This window comes from Psittacula echo, assembly GCF_963264785.1.
Source record: "Psittacula echo genome assembly, chromosome: Z".
NCBI classification, from domain to species: domain Eukaryota; kingdom Metazoa; phylum Chordata; class Aves; order Psittaciformes; family Psittacidae; genus Psittacula; species Psittacula echo.
The window spans coordinates 63,448,523-63,464,186 of record NC_137742.1 but is presented as its reverse complement, the minus strand read 5'-3'; the positions used below and the strand labels follow the sequence as shown (position 1 = coordinate 63,464,186).

General features: G+C 42.8%; 1 protein-coding gene across 2 annotated transcripts; it reads left to right on the top strand.

Moving 5' to 3' along the window:
* The first annotated feature begins 2,036 nt into the window (after nt 1-2,036).
* Nucleotides 2,037-10,401, top strand: MARVELD2 (MARVEL domain containing 2). Of its 2 annotated transcripts, XM_080638418.1 has the most exons (6): nt 2,037-3,208; nt 4,796-4,828; nt 5,946-6,082; nt 6,897-7,068; nt 7,514-7,564; nt 8,474-10,401. In XM_080638418.1, the coding sequence occupies exons 1-6, from the start codon at nt 2,126-2,128 to the stop codon at nt 8,588-8,590; spliced, it is 1,593 nt and encodes a 530-aa protein (XP_080494544.1). In that variant the 5' UTR covers nt 2,037-2,125; the 3' UTR covers nt 8,591-10,401. The 2 variants fall into 2 exon arrangements, with proteins under 2 accessions (XP_080494544.1, XP_080494543.1); XM_080638417.1 differs by lacking the exon at nt 8,474-10,401 and having other exon boundaries at nt 6,897-7,600.
* The last annotated feature ends 5,263 nt before the right edge of the window (nt 10,402-15,664 follow it).

Below are 15,664 nucleotides of genomic sequence, written 5' to 3'. Positions count from 1 at the left end.
TGTGCCCCATGCTCATCCAGCAACTTATGAACCTGTACTGACAGGGTTACAGAAGTGACAGCCATCCCATAGGGTAACAGGGATCTTGGGAGGTCTCTGACCCAATCTCTTGCCCAAAGTGGGGTTGGCCCTCAGGCCAGATTAGGATGCTCAGGGCTTTGTCCAGCTGGGCTTAAAACTCTCCAAGCATGGAAATGGCACAACCTGGGCAACCTGACCCACTGCTAGAATGCCTTCATTGGATAAAGGTTGCTCCTCATCTCCAGCCTCAACTCCTAGTTCCATCTGATGTTCTGTGCCTGGTGGGCAGAATGCCTGCCATGACATCTCCAAGTGGTGGTGGTGATGTCACCAAGTGCTAAACTGTGATGGGAGCAATAGAACGTCCTCATGTCCCTTGCTGTTTATATCAGGTACCAGCAGAGCCTGTCCCAGCCTTGCTCATACCATTCTCAACTCTACCATTTGCCCATGTATCTTCTGTGCACAGGCACTGACCTCCACTTAACTGAACACGTGCGTTACAGCAGCAATGACAGGCTGTGGGCGTCCCTGTTTCCATACTCCTAACTCCTTTCCAAGACCCCTCCAGCTCATAGCAGGTGCCTCTGCCAAACCATCAGTCACCATCAGTGACTGCACACTGGAAAAAGCAAATTACAACTTTTATTGCTACACTATTGTAACTACGATCCCTGGTAAAGCAGTGAAACTGGGAGAGGGGAGTACTGTGCTTAGTAGGCTGGCAGTATCAGCAGCTCTGCACACAAACCTCACCAGGAGCCCCAGGGCTGCCACAACCCTCTTGTGCCGAGTGCTGCATCAGGAGCTTGAAGAGTTCTCCCTTTTTATGAATTTGTTGTGTTCCTGTGGCTCAGCTGCGCAGGATCCCTCCATGGAGGCAAAGTCCTCCATTGTGTCTCCCCTACCACGTCCCAGGGTTTTCAGCCTGGTCAAACACACACAGAAAGTGTGACAGGATGCTCTCCATGTCACTTGGGATATTCAGTGAGAATCATGCCCCCACATGCACACACTTTGAGACTGTGTGAAATACCGTGAACAGCAATTTCAGACTCTAGTGGTCTAATTTAAACACCGTATTTCTGATGAATGGAAAGTAAAAGGATGAGAAAAAAATCAACTGTTTGCACTTTGTATGTGGTCATGCACCTGGCTGGAGTTAAGCTAGGAAGGTTTCATAGAATCATAGGAAGGTTTCATAGAATCATAGGACGGTTTGGGTTGGAAGGGACCTTAAAGCTCATCCAGTTCCAACCCCCCTGACATGGGCAGGGACACTTTGCATTAGACCAGGTTGCTCCAAGCCCCGTCCAACCTGGCCTTGAACGCTGCCAGGGATGGGGCAGCCACAGCTCCTCTGGGCAACTTCTGCCAGCGCCTCACCACCCTCAGGGTGAAGAGCTTCTTCCTCATATTTAATCTAAATCCCCCCTCTTTCAGCTTAAAGCCATTACTCCTTGTCTTATCCCTACATGTCCTCATAAAAAGTCCTCCTCCAGCTTTCTTGTAAAGCCCCTTCAGGCACGGGGAGCTGCTCCAAGGTTTTCCCGGAGTCTTCTCTTCTCCAGGCTGAACAAGCCCAGCTCTCTCAGTTTATCTCCACAGGACGTTCGATCAGTGAATGACACGAGGAGGTGTTTTACCTCCGTCCGACCAGCCAGTTCAACCCCTCGGTTTCCCTGTGGCCGGGATGGCTCCACGGGGCCCGCTGGCTGACAGGAGTCACCGCGTTTCGTGACGCGAAGGGGCCCCGGCGCCGCTCACCTCCGCCCCGCAGCTCCGCTGCCCCGGTGCGGGGTAGGGAGGGGCAGCCGCTGTCAGCCGTGGCTTGCCGACCGGAAGCCGCCGCTCCCGCCTGCGCGGGCAGGGGCCGCCCGTCGGCCGCAGGTGAGGCAGTGTAGGAGCAGGTGCCAGTGTCGGGCGGGGAGTGGCGTCGGGAGTTTCTGGGCTGGGCTCCTCACACACTCTCCGGAGGGGTCGTTCTTTTCTTCCGCCCTGCGCCGGCCGCCCTTTGGACCCCGCGGCAGCTTCCTCTCGTCGGGTGAATGAGAGGCGGCCGAGCGGCGCCGGGCAGCGCCTGACGTCGGGCCGAGCGCCAGCCATGTCGAGGAGTATCGGCTCGGAGAGCGGGGGGCCCGGCGGGTCCCTGCTGCCCCGTGGGGCGAGCCCCGGTATCTCGCTCCCCCGAGACACGGAGCCGAGAGCCGCCGCCCCGTTGCCGCCGCCGCTTCCCCTGCAGCCTCCCTTTGGCCCCGGGGAGGGCAGCCCCGCGCCGGCCGAGCTCAAGCCGGTCCGCCGGTTCATCCCGGACTCGTGGAAGAACTTTTTCAGAGGGAGACGCCACAACGACTCCAGCTGGGACAGCACGGCCTCCGACATCAGGTACGTCTCGGACGGGGTCAAGTGCTCGCCGCCGGCCTCTCCTGCCTGTCTGCCGCCCGAGCGCAAGTCGGTGCCCGGCTCCTACAAGGATCCGCACGGAGGGTCGGGCGCGAGCTACACGTCCCGGAAGGAGGCCGAAGCCATGCTTCCCGCGGAGCCCTTCAGGTCGCTGGAGCGCCGCACCGGGCAGACGTACAGCGAGCGGGTGGAGGCCTACCACCAGCGGTACGCCTATATGAAGTCCTGGGCCGGCTTGCTTAGAATCCTCTGCGTGGCCGAGCTGCTGCTGGGTGCCGCTGTCTTCGCCTGTGTCACGGCCTATGTGCACAAGGACGAGTGGTACAACACGATCGGGTACTCCTACGGCTACGCGGCTGGGAGCACCTACGGAGGCTACTCCTATGGCGGACCCAAAACGCCCTTTGTGCTGGTGGCGGCTGGAATGTCGTGGGTAGTCACGGTCGTGCTGCTGGTGCTGGGCATGTCCATGTACTACCGGACTATTCTCCTCGATTCCAACTGGTGGCCTCTGACCGAGTTCGGAATTAACTTGGCCTTGTTCTTTCTGTACATGTCAGCTGCCATAGTGTACGTAAATGATACCAACAAAGGTGGGCTCTGCTATTACCAGTTGTTTAAGACGCCGATAAATGCGTCTGTTTGCCGGGTAGAGGGAGGTCAGACAGCAGCAATTGTCTTCTTGTTTGTCACGGTGATCATCTACCTAATTAGCGCGATGGTTTCTCTGAAGTTGTGGAGGCATGAAGGAGCTAGGAGGCACAGGGAGTTAATGGAGCAAGAGGTAAGTCATTAGTTATCATTTTGTATCTACAGGGTATGGTGTGATGGGGAGCAGTTGTAAGATCTTTCTGTGCCACAGGTAAAGCTGTTCTGTAAGATCTTTCTGTACGATGGACCAGGTGTCTTCTTTGCAGCAGGTGCACAGAGGGTGAGCTTCTGCCAGTCTTAACAGTATTTAACTCACCAAATGAAAGGCGTTTTTAAGATATCTGATCCAAATTCTTGGACTTTTACTACTCTTTAATTCACTTTTGTAAGGAGCTGGCTCTGTTTTGTTTGTAACACTCAGCTCTTTTCCTGCCTTAGCTGACGAAGTGCTTCCTGGTATGTATTTTCTAAACAAAGGAAAAAATGGGCAATGTGCTTGTTCAGCTGACCAGCAGGGTTAGGCTTAAATTAGGTTTAATATACTAACATGTATATGAAAACTGTGCTTTCAGCACAGTAAGTGCTAGTGCGAATAACCATAAGCACGTGAAATACTTTTACTTTGCAAGCAAAACTCCAAGGTATTTCTTCACATCTTTTCAGCTTTCCTTACAATACTGATCAGAAAATAATAGTATTGACAGAGTTCGCTGGGTTTTCATATCTCAGATTTCAATCACTTTCATCGTTTTCACATCAAGCATTTTGCATTGCTTGCTGGCCTTGCCCTTACTGAAAGCATTCGATACTCACCTGGTTAATGGTAAACTGTAATAGTAGAGACGTAGCACTCTCAACTAGAGAATTCAAAGTCATTGTTTTTAAACCTCCTTCACATGAAAACACCACCAAAAGAAAAAAAACATTTAAAATTAATAACGCTTAATATAGCATAAAAATAGATGTATGTGAATGGGCATTTAGGTGACTCCAGTAGGAGAGAGCGAGTTTAAAGTCACATTTCCTCTGCTCTGTGACTGCAGTGTTCTAATTTAACAGTGGTTTCCATTCCACCATCTTGCATAAAACTGAGATTCTCCCTTTGAAAAGTACATTGCATCTCTCTGATGGAAGTTTTTTTAACCAACTTTTGCTATGTCCTGAAAGAATGAGGTGATTGCTGGAATTACACAGAAGGCGTTCAGCCACTTTTCCCTTTTACTGTCCATGTTCTTTTCTTTCAGTTACTTAATATTTCCAAAGGAAATACTTTTATAAAAGACAGGTCAGGCTTTGTAGAGTGCTGTGCAAAACAGCTGCTGGTTGAGCTACTGCTTCGTGCACTGCTGTTTTCCAAGCAATGAGTTAGGCCATAGAGTGTCAGTGAGTTAATACAGACTGGAATGTGAAATAATAAAGGAGGCTGGGAAGTGGATGGAGTAATTCCTTCAAGCTTTTCCTACAGCTATGCTCTGGGAGCTCTTGTCATTGTTCTGAGTTTTGCGTGGTTGTTTTTGTTCCACGGTTCTTAAGCAGCCTTTAAATCAATTGCTCTTGAAATACTCCTTATATGAAGTTTCTTCATACCTAATTATAAATGTAATTATCTGAACAGCATTATTTTGAAAAAGTTTAGATAGTAAAAGTCTCTGGGTTTGCATACTATTTTTGCTGAATATAAAATTTAAGAATTCTTTTTTTTTTTTTTTTTTTTTGACAGATGAAAACACAGTCCCCTTTTCCAGAAAAGAAGGTAGGAAATAGGAATTTATTTTTCTGTTTTCTAGTGTTCTCAAATGGTTATTCTTTTTCTTGTGACTATTTTGATGGACCTATCTATTTATTTACTTATTAATAGGTTTAATTCTTTAACGTAGTCCAGATGACATTCTCCTACCTAGAAGATTCACAAGAACCTTGTAGGGAAGATAGTACTAGTTAGTCTAGGTTATATAATGTACTGTAAATAACAAATCTGATGACTGCTTCTGTATGTGCTCTTACCCTTTTTTATGAAGTGATGAGTTCTGTAGCATATATCACAGAGTTTAGCTTGACATAGCTAAAACAGTAGGTCATCCAGTGTGTTGCGGGTTTTAGAGACTCCCTTTGCTCCTGGCTGGCCGCTTAACTTGAGGAGGGCCAGTGGAAGCATAGTGGTAGGTGCTGTGTGATTTGGGCTTGGTCCTGTATCTCTGAGGCTGCTCCAAAGATCTCCCTGCTGGTTTTGAAGCATCAGCAGCGTTACTGCTTCTGCCACACAAAGTTACATACACTGCAAAGATCATATAGGATCTTAACAGCAGATGTTGATGACTCCGAGAAAATCTATGGTGTGTTTATTTTAGCTTTAAATGTCTCCTGTTAGATACTGAGGATTTCCTATCACTGTTTTCTCTGTTGCTTCAGTATCAGATTTTGATCTTTTTTTTATGTGTTCCAGCAAAACTCCACCTGCTTTTATTTCTGGATAAAGGGAAATAGAAAACAAGGGGAAAAAGGAAACCCCAGAAAACTGAGTGATTCATGTTCATTCACAAATTAGATGGATATCCAAGGAAACTTCCTCAAATTATTCTTTTAAGACAGACAAGACAAATCTTTTCAAGCCCCTTTCTTTTCTGTCAGTGGTACCACTGTTAGGACAAACTGAAGATGGAGATTATGTGAGCAACATTACTGTAACTCATTACTAATTTTCTAATTACAATAAGGGTTGTAAGAAATATCTATGATTTCCTGCTCAATAGTTGTATGTCCGTCTTCAGATGAGTTGGGTATTTTGTGGTTTATGTCTATTACGTTTTAAGTAAAACCGGCTTAAGAACTGGTTTTGGTGTGGTTTTTCTTTTGTTTTTTTTTCTTAACAGTATGAAGGTGATGACAGACCAAGAGAAGAGGTCAATTACAGGCAGCTTAAATCAGTGGAAAGAAAACCAGAACTACTTAGTGTTCATATACCTGCAGGCCACATTCCTAAACCTATAGTGATGCCAGACTACTTAGCGTAAGTGACTTAAATTTGATGAACAGACTTAATGGAGAATACTTCAATGATGCTTTTTACTCACCATTTCTCGTGTGTACATTTATGGCTTCTTAGCCATGCCTGCATTATGCAAGCTCATAATTCTTTATCAAGTCAATGTTCAAAATAAAGATTATGGGGGCTGGTATCAGTGGCATAGGACTGGTAATGTAAATAGAGAAAATGAAATTAAAAAAAACCCCAACACTTCAGATGTTAAAGCAAAAAGTTATAATATGGCAAGTGTAATAACTGCCAAAGGAATAGATGACCACCACACAGACAACTTAGTAAAAAATACAATACATGGGGAAAATATGTGTCTGAAATTTGACTTCTCTTGTATTTCCTAAGTGCTAAATCTGTTAACATGCTCCCTTTTAAAAGGCAGGTCTTTCCATGGTGAAGTATGAGAACATAAATTACTTTTTATGCTATATGCCATAGACCAGGGTACAAACTGAAACACAGGAGGTTCCACCTGAATATTGGGAAAATATTCTTCGAGAAAGACTATGGAGTCTCTCTGGACACATTTCTGGGCAACCTGGCCTAGGTGGCTCTGCTTGAGCAGGGGGGCTGAACCGTATGACCTCCATTCATCTCTTTCAACTTCAACCATTCTGTCATTCTGTGATTCTAATGCTTTACATAAATGCAGATTTCAGCAGGTTATGAGATTAGCAAACAGTACAGAAATACAGTATCAAGGTGAATGGTCCATGTGTTTGCTGAAGTCCTAGCTCTAAAACTAGTCCTTGAAAACACTTTTTTTTTTTTTTTTTTTTTAAAGGAAATACCCAGCCATTCAAACAAATGAAATGCGAGACCGGTACAAAGCAGTGTTCAATGATCAGTTTGCTGAGTATAAAGAGCTGTCGATGGAAGTTCATGCTGTATTGAAAAAATTTGATGAGCTGGATGCATTGCTGAGACAGCTTCCTCATCATCCTGAAAGCATACATGTAAGTACCTATGAAATCAGGTGTGGCATTAGGCAGTTTCTCATTGCCTTTAGCCAGGGCACAATGTCTTGTTATACTGGCAGTGACTTCGAGGGAGAGAAAGTTTTCCCAAAATATTTTATTTCTCGTTTGGTCATCAGTCAAGTATACCAAGTTGCAGTTAAGTTGTGTACGTTTTTTTTCTGGTGTTCTTGGTTTTTTGTTTGTTTGGTTTTCTTTTGTTTGTTTTTTTCCCCACGATAGTAGCTTTCACATTTGAGTGAGTTACAGTTAATGTATTTTCACTATTCCTCAAATGCAAAGTTTACAACTAAAATGTTACACTAGAATAGATTGATCTGACTGATCTAATCGGAATTTTACTTCTGACAAGTATTCTGTAGAATTTACATGAAGATATGGAGCGAATTCAAAATGTTTAAAAGTTTGTGGTCTCTCTCATTAGGAACAGGACAGGATATCAAAAGTTCTGCAAGAATACAAGAAAAAGAAAAATGTGAGTGTTTTCAGCTTTACGTTGCTAGTAAATCTAATGAACAGCAAAGAGAATGTAAATAGCAAACATGTCTGACACTTGGTACAACTCATGTAGTGGTTACAGGGCTTTATATATTTTACTCTGGCAAAATTAGGACACAGTCCTCTCCACTCATGCCAACAGCCTGTTTTGTGAATAATTATTCCATTAGCCAGATGTGGAGAGAAAGAAAACCCTAAACCAACAGTTAAGCATTTTCATCTCCTGAAAGTATGTCTCTTCTCTTAACCACTCTTTTGAATGCAGAATGCTATTATGAGGGATCCAGCTCATTTATGTTCACTGGCTGACACAGCCAGCAGATAAGCTAACAACAGAAAACATAGTCTTACCCTTGAAAAGTTTTGTATTTTTGTGGCTTGGAACTTAGACTCTCAAAAAGTAATTTTCAGTGTAATCCAAGAAGTTTCACTTTGTCAGTTTTAAATGCGGGCAGTACACAGGTACCTCTGTTCCATTAAAAACATAATGCATTACGAATACCTTTTTCCTTCCCTTCCCCCCATGAAATTTGAATTTTGTGTCTATGTTTGTTAAACTTCATTTCTTTTTTTGGGGGAGACTAGACATATCATGACATACCTACAAAATCTAAATTATGTAGTAGTGTGTAACTTATATTTGCATATTTCTGTTTAAAAACTGCTCTGCATACTAAGTAACTACAGCATATAAAAGCAGAACCTCTTTCCAGCCTTTCATAAAGGAAGGAGAAGCAGGAAATAAGAAATAGTGGCTAGGGGAAAAGTGTGATTTTGGAGAATATTTAGATACTGTCCTTACTTAAGAACATAATTGATAATACAGTATTCTTGGAAGAGTCTGAAAGTGTAACGTGTTAATGTAAATGTTTTTTATTTTTGGCAGGATCCTGCATTTCTGGAGAAAAAGGAGCGTTGTGAATACCTAAAAAATAAGCTTTCTCACATAAAACAACGAATTCAGGACTATGATAAAGTTATGAATTGGAGTGTAGAAACTTAGCTATGCTATAACTTTGTGGATGTTATTTTCTATGTTTTAAATCGATATGTGTATTTTAAACTATTTATTTGCTCTCAGAACAATTGTGGGGATTACGTAATCACCGCGTTGCTTATCTGGATGTTGTACATTGTTGGTAGGTTTTGTATGCAGATCCAGTTTTAAATCAATGTGTTGAAGTTATCTGATAAGTTTAGAAAACCTGTGCTAACATTCTGTTCTTACTAGACAGTACAAAGCCTGGCCTCTTAAGTATGAATGCTTTGATTGAAAACACTGTACTTGCAAACTTGCGAAACCCACTGGAGAAGGCAGTTCTAAATACCGTGTCAGAAGTGTGCACAGAGATGCTGTTAACAATTTCAGATTCTATTTATAGGTGACATCTTAATGATAGCAAAAAGCATTGCACTGTTCTTTCTTGCTGGGGTTTAGTGGAGTGCTTAATCATGCTGAATAATTTTGGCAAGTTGAAAATCAGTTTAATAAGACTTTGTATTGTGGTTCCAAATGCTTTGCTGTATGTCAGAAATCATCTGGAATTTTGCCCAAGAGGTGCAAAATCACTTCCTATTTACGGAATGGGGTGGGTGGAAGGGGTAGGTTGTGTTGGGGTTTTGTTGGTTGGTTTTGGGGTTTGTTTTTAGGGGTTTTGTGTTTGTGGTTGGTTGGTTTGGGGTTTTTTTGTTTGTTTGGTGTTTTGTTTTGTTGTTGTTTGTGGCGTTTTTTGGGTTTGTTTGTGGGGGTTTTTGTGGTTTTTTGTGGCTTGTTTTATTCCCCTCTTTCAATGTAATGCAACAAATTTACACATGGCCTTAAGGGAACAGAGGTCCAGGATGATACTTGTGTTAATGTTCCATTAGTGTTGCTATAGGCTAGTATGCTTTGCATGCCTTTTCTAGGTTATCCTGGTAGGAAACAATGGGTTTGAAGGCAAAACACTGTATTCTTCATCAGCAAGTAACAGGACTTCTTGTGTAAGCAGCAGCTGTCTGTGAACTTGGCATTCAGAGAGGAAGTGCTGCAAAATTAATTCTCATCCAGAATATAAGTTATTAGTATCCTTTATAAGGCCAGGAAAGATGTTTTAATAGGCATGCTTTCCAGAGTGTATCTGCATAAATTCAATATACGTTTTTATACTTTACCTTGGGGATAGATTTGTACATGCAAATGTTTTCATAAGCTTATAAACTTTCTTTGTATCTTTTCTGCATTTTGTTTACTTTTTTTACTTACTAAAATTGTTGGAAGCATTGATAATTTCTTTGTACAGTTTTCTACAACTGCCATTTATCTGTTTGGCAATACATTTTAATATGAAAAAAACCCCCTCACCAGTGTAGCTGTGTTATTCTTTTATTGCTTATAAAGGCATTGTGTTAGAAGAAGGTGTTCTGATGAAGGTTATTTCAAATTTTTCTTAGCAAATTTTTTTTTTATTTTTTTTTTTTTAAAAGGGTTTTAACTTTTGCCTTAATTTAAAGGAAAGATATAGAATCACAGAGTAGTTTGGGCTGGAAAGGACCTTAAGATCATGTAGCTCCAACCCCCCTGCCATGGGCAGGGACACCTCACACTAAACCATGTCACCCAATGCTCTGTCCAGCCTGGCCTTGAACACCGCCAGGGATGGAGCATTCACAACCTCCCTGGGCAACCCATTCCAGTGCCTCACCACCCTTACAGTAAAGAATTTCTTCCTTATATCCAATCTAAACTTCCCCTGTTTAAGTTTGAACCCGTTACCCCTTGTCCTATCGCTACAGTCCCTGATGAAGAGCCCTGTTAAGACGAGCAACAGCAGTGGTTCTTCTGAATTCTTTTTCAGTACTGCGAATGCACTAATCTACCTTGCTCTGGCAGTTACATTCCATCTGATTTTTGCGCCCTTATCATTCACACTGCAGTCCTGCTGGCTTTCATATTTATAAAATTGACATTCCAGTTTTATCAGCCACTTAATTACAAGAGTTTTAGTGGATTAAGTAAATAACAGAAGACACCATGGGAATGCTGACAGAATTTCAAAACTTAGCAACTCCTTCATTTGAAAGTCTTCAGTCTCATCTACCTAGAAGGTGTCTTAGTACTTCCTCAGTCTGAAATTAGATGGTAGTCAGTGCTATCCCTTGTTTTTCCTCTCTTAGGTGCCTTTCTCAGATTCTACCATGTAAAGGAGCTGGGACAAGGGTTCTGTGCTTGTTGTGCCTGTTGTGCTGTATACTTGTTAAGCTGTTCTTTGTACAAGAAGTCCTTGTCCAAATCCCTGCAATCTAAATAACCTCTCACTGTACATCCAGATTTCTCTTTTTTCTCGATGAGAGTTCTGGGCATTCCGTCAGTACCAGAAGAAGCCTAATCCAAGTTTAAGGATCATTCCGATGTTTAGAAAGTGCTAAAAAGTAGCTGAATGGAAGATTCAGTCTGCACCTTTAATAGGCCTTCCTCTAGTAGGACACTGACACCCAGCTCCAGGCTTCCTCTGGCAGTTGCCTGAGCTTCAGTCTGTGAGGAACTGGCTCCTGGCCCCTCAGCCAATGTCTGCAAAGCCTCTGCAGAACCATCATGCTCCTTTCCTGCAAAGCTTCGAACAGATGGGATGGAAAAAGGGGATGCCCTGCCTGTGGCTGGCACAAGGAAATAAACCCTAGGGGAGAAAGAGACAGCTGTATATGGATTGCTCTGCATTTTCCCAGTAAAGTGCCAAAGGTGTATTTTCCAAAAGCTGGGGAGAGAAGGTATGTAGGAATACTCCCTTCTGCCAGCCTTTTGGGTTTCAGATAGGATTACTGCAGTGTGTAGAACCCCAGGAGAAGGTAATTACCTTTGCAGTTTAAGAAGTTCAGCAGGGCACCCCTTGGAGTAAATTACTTGCTCAGTCCTGGAGCTGTTAGGAACCTTGACGCTGCTAAGCAGGCACTTCTGGTGCATACAATTGGTGAGCTGGTTTTGTTCTATCAATGGAGGACTGAAAAGGGTCTTGTCAAAGGTGCTCTGAACTTGCCAGATTAAAAACTACTAGTCTAAGAAACATTTTTTTCTCAGAGAAATTGAGATGAATGAAATAAGAATTAATGGCTGGGGGTTAAAGCCAGTCAAATGCAAGACACAAATAAGGCAGAAATTGTAACTAATTGTCACTTAACTACCAGGGGATATCTTGATATGCTCAAAGAAGGTATAATTCAGACCAAACTAAAGTTACTAGATGATTATCACCTGAGTCTCTCAGTCTCAGCTTTGTTAATCTGCATGTACATGTAAACAGTCTGCTATTTGGTCTTACTCATGTGACTGGGTTTCTGCAAAAGGCAGTTAACATTTATTTCAATCTTATCAAGTAATACTGCCCTACATCAGTGGGTATACAGCGACCACTTACAATGACAGCCTGTCCTCATACGCAGAATGTGTATAACAAAAACTTTTTATCCTTCAGTCTTTCTCTGAGAAAATGCCCATCTGGCTCCACAGGTGTACAAAGGGAAATGCCTAAGAGACTTCAAGCTTCCAGGAATACAATAGTTTTCAAACTGGACTTGAATAAATTAATAAATGGTCTTTTTAAAATTTTTTTCTTGATAAACGTCTGGATATCCTTGATCAAGGTAACTGTGGCAACATACCCTTACCTAATCTGTACATTTTTGCAGGGCAGATAAAGCAGCGCCTAACAAATGTAACCGAAAGTTTGTATTGCATAGTATGGTGGACCAATTTCCATGACAGTGATTCAACTAAAAAGCTTGGGGTAATGAAAAACCTAATCGATGTGAAATTGTAGAACCAGCTATCCAGTATTTCTTAATCTCAAAATAGAGATGGGATTTGAACTATTTGGACAGTCATAATCTACAAAATTATTGTATATCCTGCATTCCTGCATTTAAATTCTTGGACTTGACAATGATGAAATACCCCTTTTCTGGAAGAAGTCTCATTTCTCTCTTCTATTAAAATTTTTAGCTTGCAGCCATTCTTCCATTTCCATGTTATAAATTAGGCTTTTACCTTCTTAAGAAAGGATGTTGGGATCTAATGGGAGTAGCTCAAACTACAACTCTTATTTCAATTCCTAGAAGGAAATCTTTACTTCTTAAATAGAAGAATTCCCCTTTTTTCCATCTTCAGTAGTTTTCATTGCTTTCCTTCAAAATACCTTGGATTTTTCCCAGGTATGGTTTAACTGAAAACCAATTCATTTCTTCACCGTTTCCTCCATATCTATAAATTGCTCCTGATAAATGCAACAGGCTGAAGGATACAGAAGCAGTAAGTTTTTCCCTACTCCTATTTAAGGAAATATTACTACTGTTTAAATGTTTTCTTCCTCGTTTATTGTGTTACTTGGATGCAGAGTGACACCCCTTAGAAGCGGATACTCGGCCACTTTCCTGTAATTCAAGAGGTCAAACCCAGTTTTGGCACACTTCCACTGTATCAAGGAAGGTTATGACTGCTCTGCAGAAAAACTGGCTAAATATCTAGCTTTATTGAGATGATCCTCACTGTGATGCTTATGAAATGGAAATTCTTGGTGATATGAGATGGTTCAGTGTTGTCTGGAATTACTTCAGGTAGAATCATAGAATCACAGAATGGTTTGGGCTGGAAAGAACCTTAAGATCATGTAGTTCCAACCTTCCTGCCATGGGCAGGGACACCTCGCACTAAACCATGTCACCCAAGGCTCTGTCCAACCTGGCCTTGAACACTGCCAGGGATGGAGCATTCATCACTTCCTTGGGCAACCCATTCCAGTGCCTCACCACCCTCACAGTAAAGAACAGTAAAGAACTTCTTCCTTATATCCGATCTAAACTTCCCCTGTTTAAGTTTGAATGCATTACTCATTACAAAATAGTTTGAGAGATTCATACAGTCCTAGAACCTGTGCTGTGGTCCTGTTTAAATATAAAGACCTTGTGGAATTACAACATGTAAAATGGCTATGATGTATGCATTCTTTCATCCTGAAAAGACTGCTTATTCCCTCCTATTCCTAAAATACGTGCACTTTGTAGATGTCACTTGGCTTCTTCCCGTCTACCTGTAATTAAGTAGTTACAGTAATTTTCTTTTTCTACCACTGTGTGTAGTATTCTGTTCTGGAGATACATAATATATATATATAGGCATGTGTAAACCATATGTAAATATTTTCTTTCTTTTCCACAGCAGATTTCAGATCTTGGTAGTTTTTAATGTTTCATAGTTCTGATCCTGTTTTTCCATTAGTGAGTTTATCCTGCTAACAGATGTGTCCCTCTGTTCCACTGTATGTTTGAATTTGTTTTTTTCCCTGCTGCCTCACTCTCAGAAAGGCCAATCCATCCTGTGGCAACTTTTGATCACCATGTTGTCCCTGAAGTACTCTGACATTAATCTGTTCAACTGAAATGGCTTTTTTATTTGTATTTAAACAAATCATCCTCTTGGTTTCAAAAGGTGAACTAGTTGCTGTTGTAAACTCCTAGATGCAGGCAGGGACCATGTTGTACTCCATTTGGCAACAACTGGTATGGTATTGCAGAATTGTTCAGCCTGGAGAAGGCTGCGTGGAGACCTTGTAGCAGCCTTCCAGTATCTGCAGGAGGCCTACAGGGATGCTAGGGAGGGACTCTTCATTAGAGACTGTAGTGATAGGACAAAGGGTAACAGGTTCAAACTTAAACAGGAGAAGTTTAGATTGGATATAAGGAAGAAGTTCTTTAAGGGTAGCGAGGCACTGGAATGGGTTGCCCAGGGAAATTGTGAATGCTCCATCCCTGGCAGTGTTCAAGGCCAGGTTGGACAGAGCCTTGGGTGGCATGGTTTAGTATGAGGTGTCCCTGCCCATGGCAGGGAGGTTGTAACTTGATGATCTTTAGGTCCTTTCCAACCCTAACTATTCTATGATTCTAATTTCTGGGCATAGCAAAGTAAGGGTGATAGAAGAAAGTTGCATAGGTAAATACAGTTTTATAATCTTTATTCCAGCAGCTGTGAAAGGTGATTAGTCAGCAACTATAAATAAAACAGTCCATTTTCAGTGAGAAGCACAACCCATTTTCTGCCTGCACATGGAGATAATCACTATTCCAAGCACTTCAGGTATCTTCTCTGGAGGTAACAATAAATGCAGCACTGAATGCTTTCCAAGTTCTGTGCTTTAGAACAGTGTCAAAGAGGTGCTTTTGTGGGGGTTGGAATGTATTGAAACTGTCAGAGACCATGGGAAGGAGGAACTACAGCAGGCAATTAAGAGTGACCCGTCCCTGACTGGTACTTGGAAAATGTTGGAACTGGCAAGGAATAAGGATGTCAGAACTGGATAGAGGATGTTGATGAGAAAAATCAGATAGGCCTTTTGCCCGAAGTCATAAATGTAACCGCAAGGCAGACACAGATGTGCTTGGCTAATTGCTTGGAAGCATATAAATACCGTTTAATCCTTGCAATAAACGATCCAGCTTGTACTCTACCTCTGGGTCCGTGCCTTCCATCCTCACAAATGGTGCCTGAACAGGGACTTGACAGAGAGCCATGACTCGGTGAGCAGTGAGGATGCCCAGCTGAACTCCGAAAGGCTGCAGCAATTACTTATACCTCTGACTCAGGTAAGCGGCTGGGAACGGGAACATGGAAAACTCAGTATCCCCAGAGCACGAATCAGTGTTCAGAGTGCTAGTAAAATTCCTAGCGAAGAAAGGGGTTACTGTAAATGAAGACAGTCTGAAAGACTTGTTAATATGGGTCTCAACCCATGCCCGTGAGGCAACATCAACTAATATTTACCAGAAGGCAACATGGGACAAGATTGGGGTCTGCATCTGGGATGCAGCCACAAGGGATGACACGGCGGCCCCCAAATTGCTGGCTGTATGGCGTTCAGTCTATGTGGCACTTGACAGGGCAGCACAGGAGGCATCAGCACCATCAGCCCCTCCTGTCCCAACAAACAACATTCTGGACCCTCTAGACCCGGGGCCAGTAGACCCAGAAACTGAGCCAGATCCATTCCCGCCTGATCCTGGCATTGGCTGTCGTGAGAAACAAGCTTTGCCGGTGCTCACGCACCCTGCCGCGCAG

Bases quoted from the DNA above. Each gene is read 5' to 3' on its own strand.
- MARVELD2 (XM_080638417.1), top strand. From the start codon at position 2,126: ATGTCGAGGAGTATCGGCTCGGAGAGCGGGGGGCCCGGCGGGTCCCTG. The intron at 3,209-4,795 runs GTAAGTCATTAG...TTTTTTTGACAG, and splicing joins GGGAGTTAATGGAGCAAGAG to ATGAAAACACAGTCCCCTTT. The intron at 4,829-5,945 runs GTAGGAAATAGG...TTTTCTTAACAG, and splicing joins CCCCTTTTCCAGAAAAGAAG to TATGAAGGTGATGACAGACC.